Source organism: Scophthalmus maximus, chromosome 4, assembly GCF_022379125.1.
Source record: "Scophthalmus maximus strain ysfricsl-2021 chromosome 4, ASM2237912v1, whole genome shotgun sequence".
Classification (NCBI taxonomy): domain Eukaryota; kingdom Metazoa; phylum Chordata; class Actinopteri; order Pleuronectiformes; family Scophthalmidae; genus Scophthalmus; species Scophthalmus maximus.
In genome coordinates, this window is record NC_061518.1 from 18,532,986 (window position 1) to 18,547,561 (window position 14,576).

At 42.1% G+C, this 14,576-nt stretch overlaps 1 protein-coding gene across 3 annotated transcripts in view; it reads left to right on the forward strand.

Moving 5' to 3' along the window:
- Window positions 1-14,576, forward strand: part of LOC118302749 (protein unc-13 homolog C) — a 96,311-nt gene that overhangs the window by 15,351 nt on the left and 66,384 nt on the right. For 2 of the 3 annotated variants that reach the window (XM_035629165.2, XM_047331707.1), the window contains exons 3-9: window positions 929-951; window positions 1,586-1,632; window positions 2,780-2,858; window positions 5,289-5,294; window positions 5,472-5,543; window positions 9,597-9,816; window positions 11,015-11,242. In XM_035629165.2, the coding sequence (XP_035485058.1) occupies window positions 929-951; window positions 1,586-1,632; window positions 2,780-2,858; window positions 5,289-5,294; window positions 5,472-5,543; window positions 9,597-9,816; window positions 11,015-11,242 (675 nt within the window). The remainder of the gene's footprint in view (window positions 1-928; window positions 952-1,585; window positions 1,633-2,779; window positions 2,859-5,288; window positions 5,295-5,471; window positions 5,544-9,596; window positions 9,817-11,014; window positions 11,243-14,576) is intronic. The other variant, XM_035629168.2, reaches the window with a different exon arrangement.

The window sequence follows — 14,576 nt, forward strand, 5'->3', positions numbered from 1 at the left end:
TACAAAGATATACAACCTTATTGTTTTTATGTTGACTTCAATGCATTTTTAATGGTTTTAAAATATCAGTGCCTCCACAAGGACCACTCATCATGAAAAGATGTATGCTTGTGGTGAACACTAATGGCTGTATGAAGCACTCTGGGTAATAGCTTTCACCAAATACTCTGCATACTGTTTTCAATAAATGGGCAAGTCCAAAGTTATTGCTATTTTAATGGTTATCAATTTATATTTTTATGATTTTTTCGCCCATCAAATTTGAAGTTGAAGAAAAAAATTTAACAAATTCACACTGCTTTGTGCTGCATTGGAGTTAAAATGACTGCATGTTAACAACAAACGGTGTATCATGTCAGTTTAATCAGATCAGCAATTTGATCTTTCTCTTATGAACAGATGTTTTCTGTTTGTAGCACATCAGATCATAATCACGTCGCCATTCATCACCCATGGGTCAATAGCACAGTAATTACACCTCTGCAGTCTTGCTTATTCAGAGGGCTGGGCGATTCGCAGTTCATCTCCAAAATGGCAAAATTATTCCAACAGCTTTCACTTACCTAATGTTCCTTGTCTCCATAGCTTAGTGTTAACACAGGTTAAGCAATCGATCAAAGGCCTCTTTTTTTTATTCTGCTGCATTGATTTTAAATATTCTATGTCCAAGAAATGATCTTCACAATTCTTAAGCTAAGAGCCATTTGTTATATAACAGAGCTCACTGGTTCTACAGTTTACCATATCCCAGTGTTCATAGCCATTCTCCCTGAGGCACATGTTGACTCTGTCTCCATTTTAGCATAAATTGTTGTCGTCAGGCGGTAATTGTAGATTAGTGTCCTTAGTGCCCCAACTAAGTGTCTGTATTTTCCAGCGAGCTACCCTTTTCTAACTCTGCACCCTCCTGTAATTTTTCTCCTTCCAGACACCAGTGCTTTGGATTCTCAGGTTTTATGTCATTGTTTATCAGTTATCATACACAGTATAACCACCTTGAACCTTGTGATTTCCTTGCATGTGCATGTGCTTGTTCGTGTCTTTGTGTTTTTTTAGGGTGTTTGATGTGATGATGTATTCTCGTCACGTCTGCCTGTATGTGTTTGTTTCTACGTACAGTAGATACTTTGATAAAGAGGATGTAGCATGGGCCTTTGAGCCATATAGTCATCTTGCTGTTACTTTGTGCTGGATGTCCTTTCATTCCTCACCTTTCATAAAATGATTTGTGTTTCAAACTAGGCATTTTGGTTAGTGAGGAGGGAGTATTACACAATAGGCAAATCTGGCCTGAAGCACCAAGAGCGGCAAAACCTCTCAGTCTCGAGCCCACAAATTACATTGATGTGGAATAATTTGAGCTTTGCCCGTGGTGCTTCCCTCCCTTCTCCCTGCACTGTATTTCTTCTCGCCTATCATTTATCCTATCCTGAGTTGACCTCCAAATGTACTGTATTTTCCCCAAGTATATTTTGTTGTTGTATGTTTGTTGTTGTTGTATGTTTCTGTCACGTTAAAGTTGCTTCTTTGTGCTTTGTGTTTAGTTATGTGCTTGTCTTATATTTTGTGTCTTTTCTCTCCGCAGCCTCGGAGTATTTTGGATCCCAAACTGCTCGGCTTGCAGTCTGGAGGGTGAGTGGTGGCTCACATGCTGATCTGATCAGTTCGCAATTGCACAAATCTGAGCAGCTGTGCTGTTTTGCACCCCCTATGCTGAGGCACATGTAGTAGATATGTTACAAACACTCTGATTATTGACATGAAGCCGCAATTAGAGTATTGTGCCCCCTGTTTTGTACCACATATCACAGAGAGAAGATTGATATACAAGGTGCCCGATGACTCCATATAACTGTGATTTATTTCTTAACGAGAACTTCTTATGAATGGTTAATAATGAAAGTGTATTTGAAAGATAACTGAGATCAGCGATGAAGCCAACTGTTAAAATAGCTATTAATGATATTTACCCATGCTCACGCCAGGGGATTGCAGCCATCTACAGCGTGCAATGGGCATAAATGCAGGACGATGCAGGGGGGCTGGGGTGAGGCAAGGCCCTGCGCAGCTCGTCATGTTGTGAATCTTTAGGGTCATACCACTGATGTCACTGAGATGGCTGACAGGAGAGCTTGAGCAGCTTTATCTGGTGTGGAGGCACTGGGCCCTTGATGTCATGTTGAGGTCATTTGGAAGGCTTTGAGTGACAGTTGAGGTGATGCCACTGAGAGCTTCATGAGAAAGGAGAAAGCCTGGTGGGAAAAAAGAGTGAGGGAGTGTGCACATGTCAGTTGGAGGATGGAGAGAGCAAGAGAACCAGAACCAGAAGTGTTGTGAAGACGGAGATATTCCATCTTAAAATATTACGTTTTGATGCAGAGTGACAGTTGTTCACACAGACTTCGTGGCCTTCACTACTAATGGGCATTCTCTTCAGAATTTGATGTGTGTATTATAAATCGATAGATAGGCATTATAAATATATATATATATATTTTAATAGTAGCATGTCTGCAGCAATGCTCCGTATAAATTGAGATAACATAAGAGGGGGAGCCTGTGGGAACGAGAGGGGTTGTGAGGGATCACATGAAATCTGGTGTAGGTGGTCAGCACCATGCGAAGTCAAGAGGAAGGGGTGAGACAGGTTAGCTCGGAGGCATGATCCATTGTGTTTACCAGCTGTGTAAATCAAGACCCCCCTTCCACTGTAGTAATGTCTCCCCCAGCATGGCATTATTATGTTATTAATACGCCTTAAATCTGTCTGCTTCTCCAGGGCTGGCAGTATTCTTTATGGTATTGACAGCATGCCAGATTTACGCCGCAAGAGGACAATGCCTCTTGTCCGAGACCTGGTGAGTCATCTGCCTCGACAAGGTTATGTGTGATTTATGTCAACTGTGTCTCAGTGACCCCAAATTACACCACACTGGTGAAACCTGCCGTGTGAGTATGAACCTATGCTGAAGACAAATCATTTTAATTTGCAACCTGATAAAATGTAATCAAGATTTAAATTTTTTCCATATCATTATATCCGTAGGACCATAATATTCTTTGAGCTGAAAAAGCGCTGTAACGATAATGTGTTTTAAAACTTATCTGGGTTTGGTGTTTTAATCGCATGTCTGGTACGAGACATGATGGGGACAATTGCGGATACTTACCTCACATATGCAGACCTGCTATGCAGATCAGATCGATTTTTAAAAAGTCACATAAACTTTAATTGTGATAAAATCAAGTCAGTACGGAGATGACTGGTCATAAAAAGCCACCACGTCAAACTCTGGCTATTCAGTGCGGAGCACTTCCTTGTGCAAATTTTAACCGTTACCTTAGCCATAACGCTACGACTTGATTCATTATCCTAGGGAGGGTTTTTTAAGGCATTGCACCACAGTGATGCTCGCCCATTTGTTTTTACTGTGACATAATGTTTCATAATATATCCCCCCGAGAGAGGCCGGTTGCAGCGCAGTCCACTTTAGCACTGTGTCTTTCTGAGAGAAAACAAGCTGTTGCGATGCCAGTAGTATTCGTGTGCGTTTATAACTGTTTGTCTTATGTTCTGCATAGTATCTGTCTGTCTTGTGTATGTTTGTTTCTCATCTTTATGTTTTTCAGCCAAAACAACGGAAAAATTGTCACACTCTGATTTGAGTCTCTAAAAAAACAACCTCTACCTGTTTAATACATTCTGCTCTCTAAAGATTATCAGTTTACTGTGAACGTATATACAAATAGCATTTAATGCAAGTTACAATGCCGCTTGATGTCATGCACATAGATGCTGATGAATGTTTATGACACAGTGAACAACATGAGTTGATGCTGTATTTGTCCATATCTCTCATGAAATTAATAACCAACAATGTCTTGGTAAGTATGGGATGTCGTTTTTAATTTTTTAATTTATTTTTGGATTTTGAGTGTATATTTGCCATCCCTACATGAAACCCATAACAGCTATGGGTGATATTTTTCAGTGAGTTGTCAGATTTCACTCTCGCCGATGCTTGGCCATTTTCCCCCCTTTTTTCCATTGCTCGGCAGGTGTCGAAAAATTGTATTAAACTTGAAATGTTGACAACTCAACCCAAAAATATATCCGAGAGACTTCATTGACTTCTGATTTAACTGTGTGAGGCTTTTAAATCATGTAAAAGTGACACTGAGCAAGCCTTTTACACTTGGGATGAAGTCACTAGTCAGCAAACAAATTGGTTCCCTTTCATGCCTCTCCTTTGTCAATGTCCCACATTTGCTGTGTGATTGCTTCAGGGCAGCAGCAGCAGCAGCAGCAGCAGCAGCAGCAGCAGCGTTTGATTGGAGCGGACAACAGGGTTCCCCCACATTGTGGTGGGATGCGAAAAATAAAACCAAAAAAACAAGACAAAACAGGAGAACGTTGAAAATCAATTGCCAAGGCACTGAACACTTTATTGTAGCTGAATAGATACTATCTGGACAGGGGGGTCATATTGTATTGCCCGCAGCAACCTCAGCAGTGCTGGTGCATGTTGATAAACTTACATCAACACCGACAGTTCATGTAGAGGTCACGTTCCCTCCTACATTCTCCATGGCTTCCATGGATCTTTACCATAGCTGGGCTGCACAGACAAGAGGGTCGTGGTAAAGACTGATCCAATATTGTCAGCTGTCCATGTCTGCATTCCTCTGTTACGTAACGTCCTCTAGTATGGGATACATGTTGATCAATATCTGGTCACCCAGACTCAGTGGATATTAATATGACCGCTAATTTACTTTTGTGTATCTGTGCATCTGTTTGTGTTTGTGAGAGTGTCTTGTGCGGGTGTCTACTATACATGTTGGAGTAAGTTAGTGGATGTTTGGACAGGTGTGTGTGTGTGTGTGTGTGTGTGTGTGTGTGTGTGTGTGTGTGTGTTGTATTTCTGTTTGTGTCAAACTAATGTGCAGAGCAGACAGCAGAAAATATGATCACAGCTTCATTCAATAGAGAAGTGATTATAAATGCCAAGCATGACTGCAGTTTAGTGACCACCAATGCATGAGTGGATTAAGAATCATGCAACGGCTTTCAAACCTACCTTGATGAATAGTTGAATCTTTCTAGAGCTCTGTGCCGTAACCAGCAGTCCTGCATGGCAGTTGAGACACATGTGCGCTCAGTATGGATAATAAATACCACAGACTCCTCTGCTGTTTGTGCATTCAACATCGCCCTCTCACTGCTCGGCTAATTAAATGTCTTTTATTTCTTTCATTCTCTATTCACGGCCTCCTGGAAACCACAGGCTTTGGTAAGCTAACCTTCTGTGTGCATTCTAATCACCCGTTCACAAGCGATTTAACCTCATGTAGATGTGTGTTCTATATGTGTAAATTAAATGAGATGAATACCGCAATGAAGTGCAGAAAGGTAAAAGGGTTCGCTGAATTTATTCCTTCTCATGAACCCTCTTTTCCTCCTCCCGCAGACCCTCACTGCTCGAAAGGCAGGCATCTCGTTCGCTCTGGTGAACCGGTCCACCCTGAATAATGAGGACCTGGTGAGTAGTAACATCAGAAAAACAGCTACTGGCCATTATGGAGTATTAGTGGATAATGGGGGGTTGTTCTGGGACAGTGGATGCTGGACCCATGTTCTCTGACAAATGTTTATAGCTGTTGTGTTGTGTTTGCTGTAGCCATTGTACTTCAGGGCTCAGGATCACAGCGCCGGGTAAACAGGGTTCCAAAATGAAAAGGAGATGGACTGCATTCAATACATGAGCCTATATGCAATATATATAAGGATAGTGTCTTTATGCTGACATGATTTCACTTCTACTGTCAGTGAGGAGTCCACCTTTTCTGCTGTGTTTGATAATCCCTGTTGTGACTGCAGAGCTCCGTTAGATCAGTGTTTGAAAAACTCGGAGGAGTGCAGTGAGACAGAGCGCCTAAATGTACTAGTTATACCTTGCACATATTTTGAAAACGAACTAGCGGAGAATGGATGTATCATAAGTATAACATTTGTTATCCCTCCTCTTCGTCTTTCAAGAATGAAAAACATATTTAGCGCTTAAGCAGTTTTTCAGACACAAACTCCGGAAAAAGTCTGTATAATTGTGTCCAGACATTTTCCGGAATTTGCCTTTTCAAGTATGGTGAACACAGTAGGAGATTGTCAGAGGAGGCAGGGTATGACAATAACTCTGCTGTGGAAAGCAGCGTTTTTCTTCAAGTCTTCTGGGAAATTTAATTCTGTATTCTCACTCGGTCATTCTCCGGAGATTGTACTAGGGGGCTGGCGTTAAAAGTTCCGAAAACTCTCTGGTGCAACATTTTTGTGTACATTGGCATTCTTACATGCAGCCCCTCCAGAAAAAAGTTCAAGAGAAAGTTCGGACTTCAGTGCATGTCTGAAAGCAGCTCTGCCGGAGTGCAATTTTTCAGGACACTTTCAATTCCTGTCGATGGCGAGAGACACTTTTTAGTGCTGACCTCCAAACCAATGATTGCAATTCTTTCCTCCCAGAGCCAAAACAGGGGATGATGCAGACAGCAGGGAGTCAAACCAGCAGACCATTTCATGTCCACCATGTGTACATGAAATGTACATCTGCAACGCTGGGCTTGATCCTACAAGAGTTTGCGCAAATGCAAATGCGCAAATATTTCATCATTTCAAACAAGACACAGACCCTTTTCTGTGCACACCTATTTATGCACGTATTTAAATCACTTATCCATCTCACACACTTGACCTGGTCCTCATGGTGCCCATGTGTTGCCCAGTTGCCCCAAAGTGAGAGGGTCTTGATTGCTTAATTATAGCTGGGTTTGATTAAAGGAGCTTTAGGGATGAACAGCTCATGTCCCCGATAAGGGAGAAATGATGTGATAGATGCATTGTGTTAATTGGTGTATGAAGGCAGCTGATTCTTGGGCTGCACTGGTAGCTAAGGCTTGAACTTTAGGGGTAGATGTCCAATCTTCTGATTAGGAGAAAAGAAGGAAGGGTTTGATAATTGGTGGCTGAGGGGAGCTGGGTTCAGAGCAAATGCGGATTGTGCAGTCTTAAGTAGGGCAAGCAGATGTCAGAGTTTTATCTGCTGCATTAAGTCCACGAGAGTGCTTCCCTGTGAGGACTGCAAAAGTACTCAGTTAACGACCATATGCGATGTAAGAGAGCAGAGGATTCATGGAAGGAAGATGAGAAGGGAAGAGGAGAGGACTGCGAGAGATGGAAGGAGATAAGCATTGAATCAGAGAAGATCAGAGCAGAGAATGACTTGTCACCATGACCCCCTGGCCCTGATGTCCCTGATCAGGCAGCCATGTTGAACAATCTGCCCTCTGGTCCCCGGAGAGATGTTTGAATCTATTTTGAGTGCTTCCCTCTTCTTTTCCTCTTTTTGTCCCGTCTCTGTCTTCACCTTAGCTTCCATCAGCACATCAGCTTTTCAGCTTAATAGAATTTAATTTGATTAAAACGCCCCTACACAGTCGTTCCTGACGTATACACCTCTCTGATGTTTTTCCCTTTCTGCGTCATATTCCCCATGTATCTGCTTTTTAGAGCAGAAAGGAACATTATGTATGGGCTGGATAATGGCCCATGTGTCTGCTCAGTGTACTGAGCTGCATGTGATCTGAGCACCACATACTTTTAACGGTGACCGGCAACGTTAACTGGGACCGAGCGTATCTGTTAGGACGAGGACGGGGTCTCACTTGAATGCAGCCATGATCTGACATAGGACTATCAAGAAGTAATGTGTTGCGTTAAGCAAGTTTACTTATGATCAGACTGGTTCTCAGCGGCAGAATATGCTACACTGATTTTAAAAAACGCTTGTGTTTCTCACCTGGGAGGGTTTTCGGAAAGATAGATAGAAAAGCAATTATCTAAATTTGACATACACAGCACATGGTTTGAAAAAAACAGGGTAAAGCATAACGCATGGATTCTTTGTGGGCTGAAATTCTACTGTAATTACTGCAAAGTATATGAGGTGTCGAAGGTGCTGCAGGAGGTGGGAACAGAATTAGGAGGATGGCATTTTCAGTGAAGTAGCTGACAAGGACAATAGGCGGTGAAACTGGAAGGGAGGCGGAGAGCTTAGATTCTTCTCTGTCATGTTGGTCTCGGGCGAAAGATGCCGCTGTCAATCATTTCCATCAGCGTCTAGCACAGACGCACCAGGGTTACCTCCCAGAGTAACACATGCGACTCACACATGCGGCACTCCTCCCACATCTGCTGCACTGTGGGACATACGGTGTCAGGACTGACAGTTTCAAAGACATAGAAATAAAGTGTGGCAAGGGAATCAGTAGTGGAATACTACTCCTGCATTGGTCAAAGAATGACAGGTTGTGGCTAAATCTCAGACATCTGCTGCATCTCATCATCCTCAGATTTAAAGAGGAATCTCTCTGCTCCCTCTGTGTTTTATTAAAGGTCCTCCAGGGTTCCGGAGCCTCTCAGTTGCGTCAGCAAAGTCTCACAATGTTAGATAGCCCTGTTGTCCTGTCATCTGGTGCCTTTTAATCATCTCTGTAAGTGCATTTGTGTCTGTGTGCTTTTCCGAGAGCGCAGTGCTGAAGTCTCTGTTGAAGTGCAGGGCTACTGTTCAGGTGTTAAAGCACATTGTCAACACGCTGGGAGCTGACAGCGGGGGGAGGGGTGGAGGAGAAGGAGGGGGTTGAGCATTGGAGAGCAAGTGCCTCTTGAAGATTTATTTAACAGCCATTCATCTCCTCCTCTTTCTCTGTCACTTGCTCTCTCTCTCTCAATCTGGATAATGCTCACTTTTAAAATCTTATTTACAGCATCCATTGATTCTACCTCCGAGAGTTGGCAGGTCCCGGCTCCTTCTCCTGTCCTTGTGGATAGAAGGACTGCGGCCGTAAAGCATTCAATTTGAAGAGGATTCTGTTACACAGCGACCATCTAGACAGGCTCCTAGTAGACTTTAGTGTTTGCTCCGGAGGAGTTTTTGTCAGTAAACCATTTTGATGTGAACAAAGCCTGTAGGCTATGGAAGCCGTTAATCTAACCTTAATGAGATGTAAGTCTGATTTACTCTCATACCTTTCACATTGATGACAAGGTTGTCAGGGAAGGATCAGTGAAGCCCCGTGCACGTTATCTCTCGGAATAATGTAATCTGTCAGATCCCATTATCTAAGAAAAGAAGACAGAAGCTGGAAAAATGATGCAGCACCGGTGAATGATAGCTGCAGTTGGGCCAAGTTATATAATTGCTAAGATTAATGTGTAAGTGTATCACAGATTTCATTCAGTTCGAATTGCAGATCAATCGGACTGAAGCCTATTTGAGGCTGTGTTTCTGTGATACTTGGACACTTCGCTAAAGCATAATGTTATTGTATCTGGCCACAGTGAACCCTCAGCAGATCAGAACTGATCTCAACATGTATTGAATGTTTGTTTTGAAATATTAGTTCCTCCAGCTCATGGTGCCATGAGATTTTTACGACATTAGCTGCAACCTCCCCTGCTTTACCTCATCCACACGTCTTTTTCATCATTTTCTTCGTACCTAAGTTGTTCTCACACTTCTTCAATGCCTCCGCTTTCTTCTCAGAAACTACACGTCTTCAAGAAGACTCTCCAGGCCCTGATCTACCCAATTTCATCCACAACACCCCATAACTTCGAGGTGTGGACGGCGACTGCACCCACCTACTGCCATGAGTGCGAGGGGCTGTTGTGGGGCATCGCCCGTCAGGGCATGCGCTGCTCAGAGTGCGGTGTTAAGTGTCACGAGAAGTGCCAGGACCTGCTCAATGCAGATTGTTTACAAAGTAAGGAAGTCGATTTATTAATATTTCCACGCTGGCAGACACTTGCTGAGCAGCCTTTTCTTTACACCCGGTAATTTTTTGATGTACAGTTCACATAACAAAGTTATGTGCTCATAAACGTGTTTGTGTGTGTGTGGGGGTATGAAAGAAAGAGAGAGAGAGAGAGCGCAAGAGAGCAAGTTTGATTTGTGGCCTAAACTGCCTCTTATAGAAGCTACATCGATTGTCATTCCGTTACATGCTTCATGTTAATTTTTCTTGCTTTTAAAGTCTGAAGTTAAAATTGATTGTCTTTGAATAATTAATTCATGCATCATGATCAGTTAAGTATAAAAACAGGGTTTGTGAGGATACATGTTAGGTGCACACTGCTAGTGTGGCACATTTCTTGTGTAGTCTATTTTCTCTTCTTGACATTTCTAAATCATTAAACACCAGCACTATACTGTACTGCCTATACAGCGCATATAAATGTTGCTGTGGGGATGTATTTGATACATATTACATATCCCCTAACACACTTCAAGTGACGTGGTGCATTTACTCTGCTCAGTCCAGTCACTTGCCTGCATTATAGTCTGTAATCAGCTTTTTCAATCAAGCACATCCCTGTTGTTCCGACGAACACTATTAGGAACAATGTGACATGCAGGATCCAGGATGATCCCCACGGCACATTTTCACACACCTTAAGTGGATTAGCTACACCCCGGCTCTTATAAAAGTCAATGTTTTAAAAATGGTTTCACACCAGCCGAACAGTGTTTTATAGTTCACACTGCGATTCATCTTTTATCATACTCTGAAAGTCTTGAAGGCACTGCAGATACATGATTCTGATACAGATATAGAGGATAACCTTCTAACATGCCTCCTTTGTCTTAAAGACACATCCAGATAAATAAAGACACACACTCACACTCACACGCACACACAAACACACACACACACACACACACACACACCAACATTAAGACGTGATTTCTCATCTTCCAAGCATGCGCACACACCCAATGTGAAGAGTAATAGTGACACACATGAAATCCGATTATATGCTGGATGCTTTATTGCTTTATTTAAAAAGACAATAACGATATGAAATGTGATGTGAATGCACACGATGCGTGCCCTGCCATTTTTATATAAGTTCCTGACTATTCAATCTGCATTATTCTGTTTATTACTTTGCTTTTTTCAGGGGCTGTGGAGAAGAGCTCCAAGCATGGGGCAGAGGACAAGACCCAGAATATCATCATGGCTATGAAGGAGCGTATGAAGATAAGGGAGAAGAACCGCCCTGAAGTGTTCGAAGTGATCCAGGAGATGTTCCACATCTCCAAAGAGGACTTCAACAGCCACTTGAAGACAGCCAAGCAGGCTGTGCTCGATGGGACCTCCAAGTGGTCTGCAAAAATCAGCATCACAGGTTAGCCTGGTTCCTGGGCTTGTATCAGAAATGTTCTAAATTTTCTATTTTGAATTTTGGACCAATTATGCCACAATGTAACATGTAGGTTAGGTCATGATCGTGTTTTTATTATCTTTAGTCACACCTGAATCAGTCAGACTAACAGTGACAAATATTTTGGACCTTGTAATGGCCTAATACTGCTCCAGGTGACCCTGTGTCATTACAAGTCAAGCTCGTCTCAAATGATAAACGCTGTTATTCTAACCAGTATTAGCTAGTAATTAACCCCAAGATCTTGGTCATTAACCTCTGACATGGAACCACAAACAGCCATGCACCTTTAATTAGAAAAAAGCAATGGGTTAGGTCGATTTGTAAGAAGTCATTTGTTTACTGATGCTTAGGATGTTGCTATTGCATCGCTGTTTTGTGATCGGTGATCGAGGATTTTGTTGGTTCTCATACAGATTTTCAAATCAAGACACAAATCATTTAACTCATCTATTATCTACTCTATTCACGTCCCTAGCCAATGGCCAATTTTAATAACAGGAATTATAAGCAGCTTAGTCCATGATATGTAGTTATAATGAAAACAGGATACAAGTTGAGCAGTAGGAGAGATTCTCAGGTTGCAATAATGTTTTACAAAGGTGTAGCACAGTAAATACAAAGCATACGAGAGGCTGTAATAAAGAGGCTATGATGACTTCTTATTATAGTTGAAGAGTACTTACCGTAGCTAAACGAGATGTTCATGTCTTCTTTTATATAGCTTACTAGTATTCTAGTCGCATATACAAATATAGTGTGTACAAGTTGATATTACACTTTAAGTAATGCAAACAATTTGGTTATGTAGTTGTGGGCTGGTGGAAGCCAGTATGTGCCATGTGATCTCAGTCAACAGATGATCCCAGAGTTTTCTTTGAGGGTGACTGTTCTGTCGGAGACGAGCTTGTCTTCAGCTATATATCTATATATATATATATATATATTAGCAGATATACAAATTTAGAAAAAAAATTCCAAGATGCTCTTATCAAACTATTATGACTAAGAACTGTAATTGACCGTATTGGTCCATTTTTTATTCACCAACCAATAAAGTGGTCGAGCTCTACTAGTTACAGAATTAGATTCAATCTCTGGCCGTAGCTGCCAGCGGGTGCAGGCCGATGAGGGTTGATTGTTGTGATTTCGAAGCACAATCGCAATGTAATTCGCTCTCGTGCGCAACCAAAATACCCAGAGAGGACAGATGTTAAGCTGATGCTTGCCTGCTGAGAACGGTATCGCTGCCAAGGGAGCGCGTACAGCTAAAGCAGAAACTACCTGACGAGTTCTGCCTGCCAGCCAAGGACAGTAAAAACTTTATGGATGTTTTGACGGCCCGGTGTGGTGGGATTTCTCCGAGTGCTGCCAATGGCCAGTCTTAATATGACAGACTGACAGATGAGTCGGTGTGCTTGTGTGTAAAAGAGAGAAAGAGCGCGCGAGAGAGAAGGCCGGAGACTACTACACACAGCTCCACACTGAAGCAACAGTGCAAATCACACAGATCTTTTATGTTTTTATGGGAAGTGTAAAAGAAGTGTGGTTCATTATGAAACTGTGGTGGGACAAATTAAACTTTGGTGGGCTGCCACATTGGAGGCAATTCATTGCAAACACTGTACTTTACTGGCTAATCAAAGAAAAGACAGTAAGATATATCTGTAACCTCATACCTGGACTCCAGTCCATCTCTGTGGTAACGGCGCCCAGCTTGTTTATTGCCTGCCATTTGTCGCAGTGTCACAGTACAAGAGAGAAACAGAAACAGAGGGAGACAATTAGAGAGGGAGAGAAAAGTCATTGGGTTGGATTGAAAGGATGACAAGAGGAAGAAAAAGTAGAGAGAGAGAGAGAGAGAGAGAGAGAGAGACACACGAGGGGAAGAGACTTGAGAAAGATCCAGGGCTGCCTTGGCGAAATTCACAGAGGCTTATTGAACGGCCCATTTTAGACTGACGCTTTTGCGTCATTAGAGAAAGACTAACTGGCATTAGGTCTTAAAGCTACCATGAGACATAGTGTATCTGGTGAATGTGCACATTACAAGGCCTGCAGTGAATATGAGCTTTCGAATCAGGCGTTCTATAACCAGCTATTTTAAAACTGCTGCTAATCACCAATTCTGCTCCTGCACTGATAAATGCATTAATCACCAAATAATATTCATGCAAAAGGGAACAACTAGTACATAAGTGCACTAGTGTATATGGTATGTGCTGTGTTTACCTTTATGTACATGATCTTACACTGTTTCCTCACAAGGTTGCATTTTTGTTTAGAATTATACTTTTTGTTTAGAAGCCTGTTTGATCAAAATGATTCACACCATAATAATATTGTATCTGTTTGATCATCTGCATATGCTCTCTTTGTTACTTTGCTCTTTCCCAATCAACTTTGTACAAACCATTCAGGTGTTCATATAAAAACGTAGCTATAATGCTTTAGATTACTAAATCCTAAATCCAGTTACTTTCAATAAAGGAGCAAAGGGATTTGAATTTAATAAGTCGATTTAGCACTGGGTTGAAATTGTATTAAAACCCCAACCACAAGGTATGGATTGAAAAATCCAGCCTTCATATATAGTGATGAGATGTGCTGACTTCATCAAATGGGGAATATTGCTCGCACTTTTCAAACTTACCTTGAATGGGATCCTGTTGTCGTTTGTGCACAGGAAATGTGACAAAGGTACTGCAGGCTCAAACTGCCCACTATCTCACCACTGTGCATGGAGCCTATCGCTACAGCAGACATATGCATGTTAGATTGTCAGTTGAGGAGAGTCCAATGTTCCCAATACCTACATAAAAAGGTTTGGAGGAGGGGGGCTTCATTCAACGTCGGATGATCCGACAAGCACCTTTTTTTTGAAGCATAGTGACCCATTTATTCATCACTGTCTTAGACCCCTCATTTACTACAGGAGGGATTTGTTTTTTAGTACTCCTGGAGCAAGCAGGCCATGGCTCTTGAAACCTCTACATCCTGCCCACCAACTCCTGTCAGCATTGAGCTGAGGAATATATATGTACCCTGAATTATTCAGACTGTCACTTATGCATATTTAATGCTCCAGTGTCCTTTTTCCCTTTTGTGGCGCTGTGAAATACTACTGTCTCTCCTCCTCTGCACCTTACCCCTCTCTGGGTGGAAGATTCTGAATCACCGACCTTTCCTTGAAGACAATTCTTAGCTCAGTGTGGACATTTTGAAGCAGTGGGCACTTAACACGGGGGTGGACTCCAACCTATAGCCTGGACTCAGGAAGAGATAAATCATAGATAAA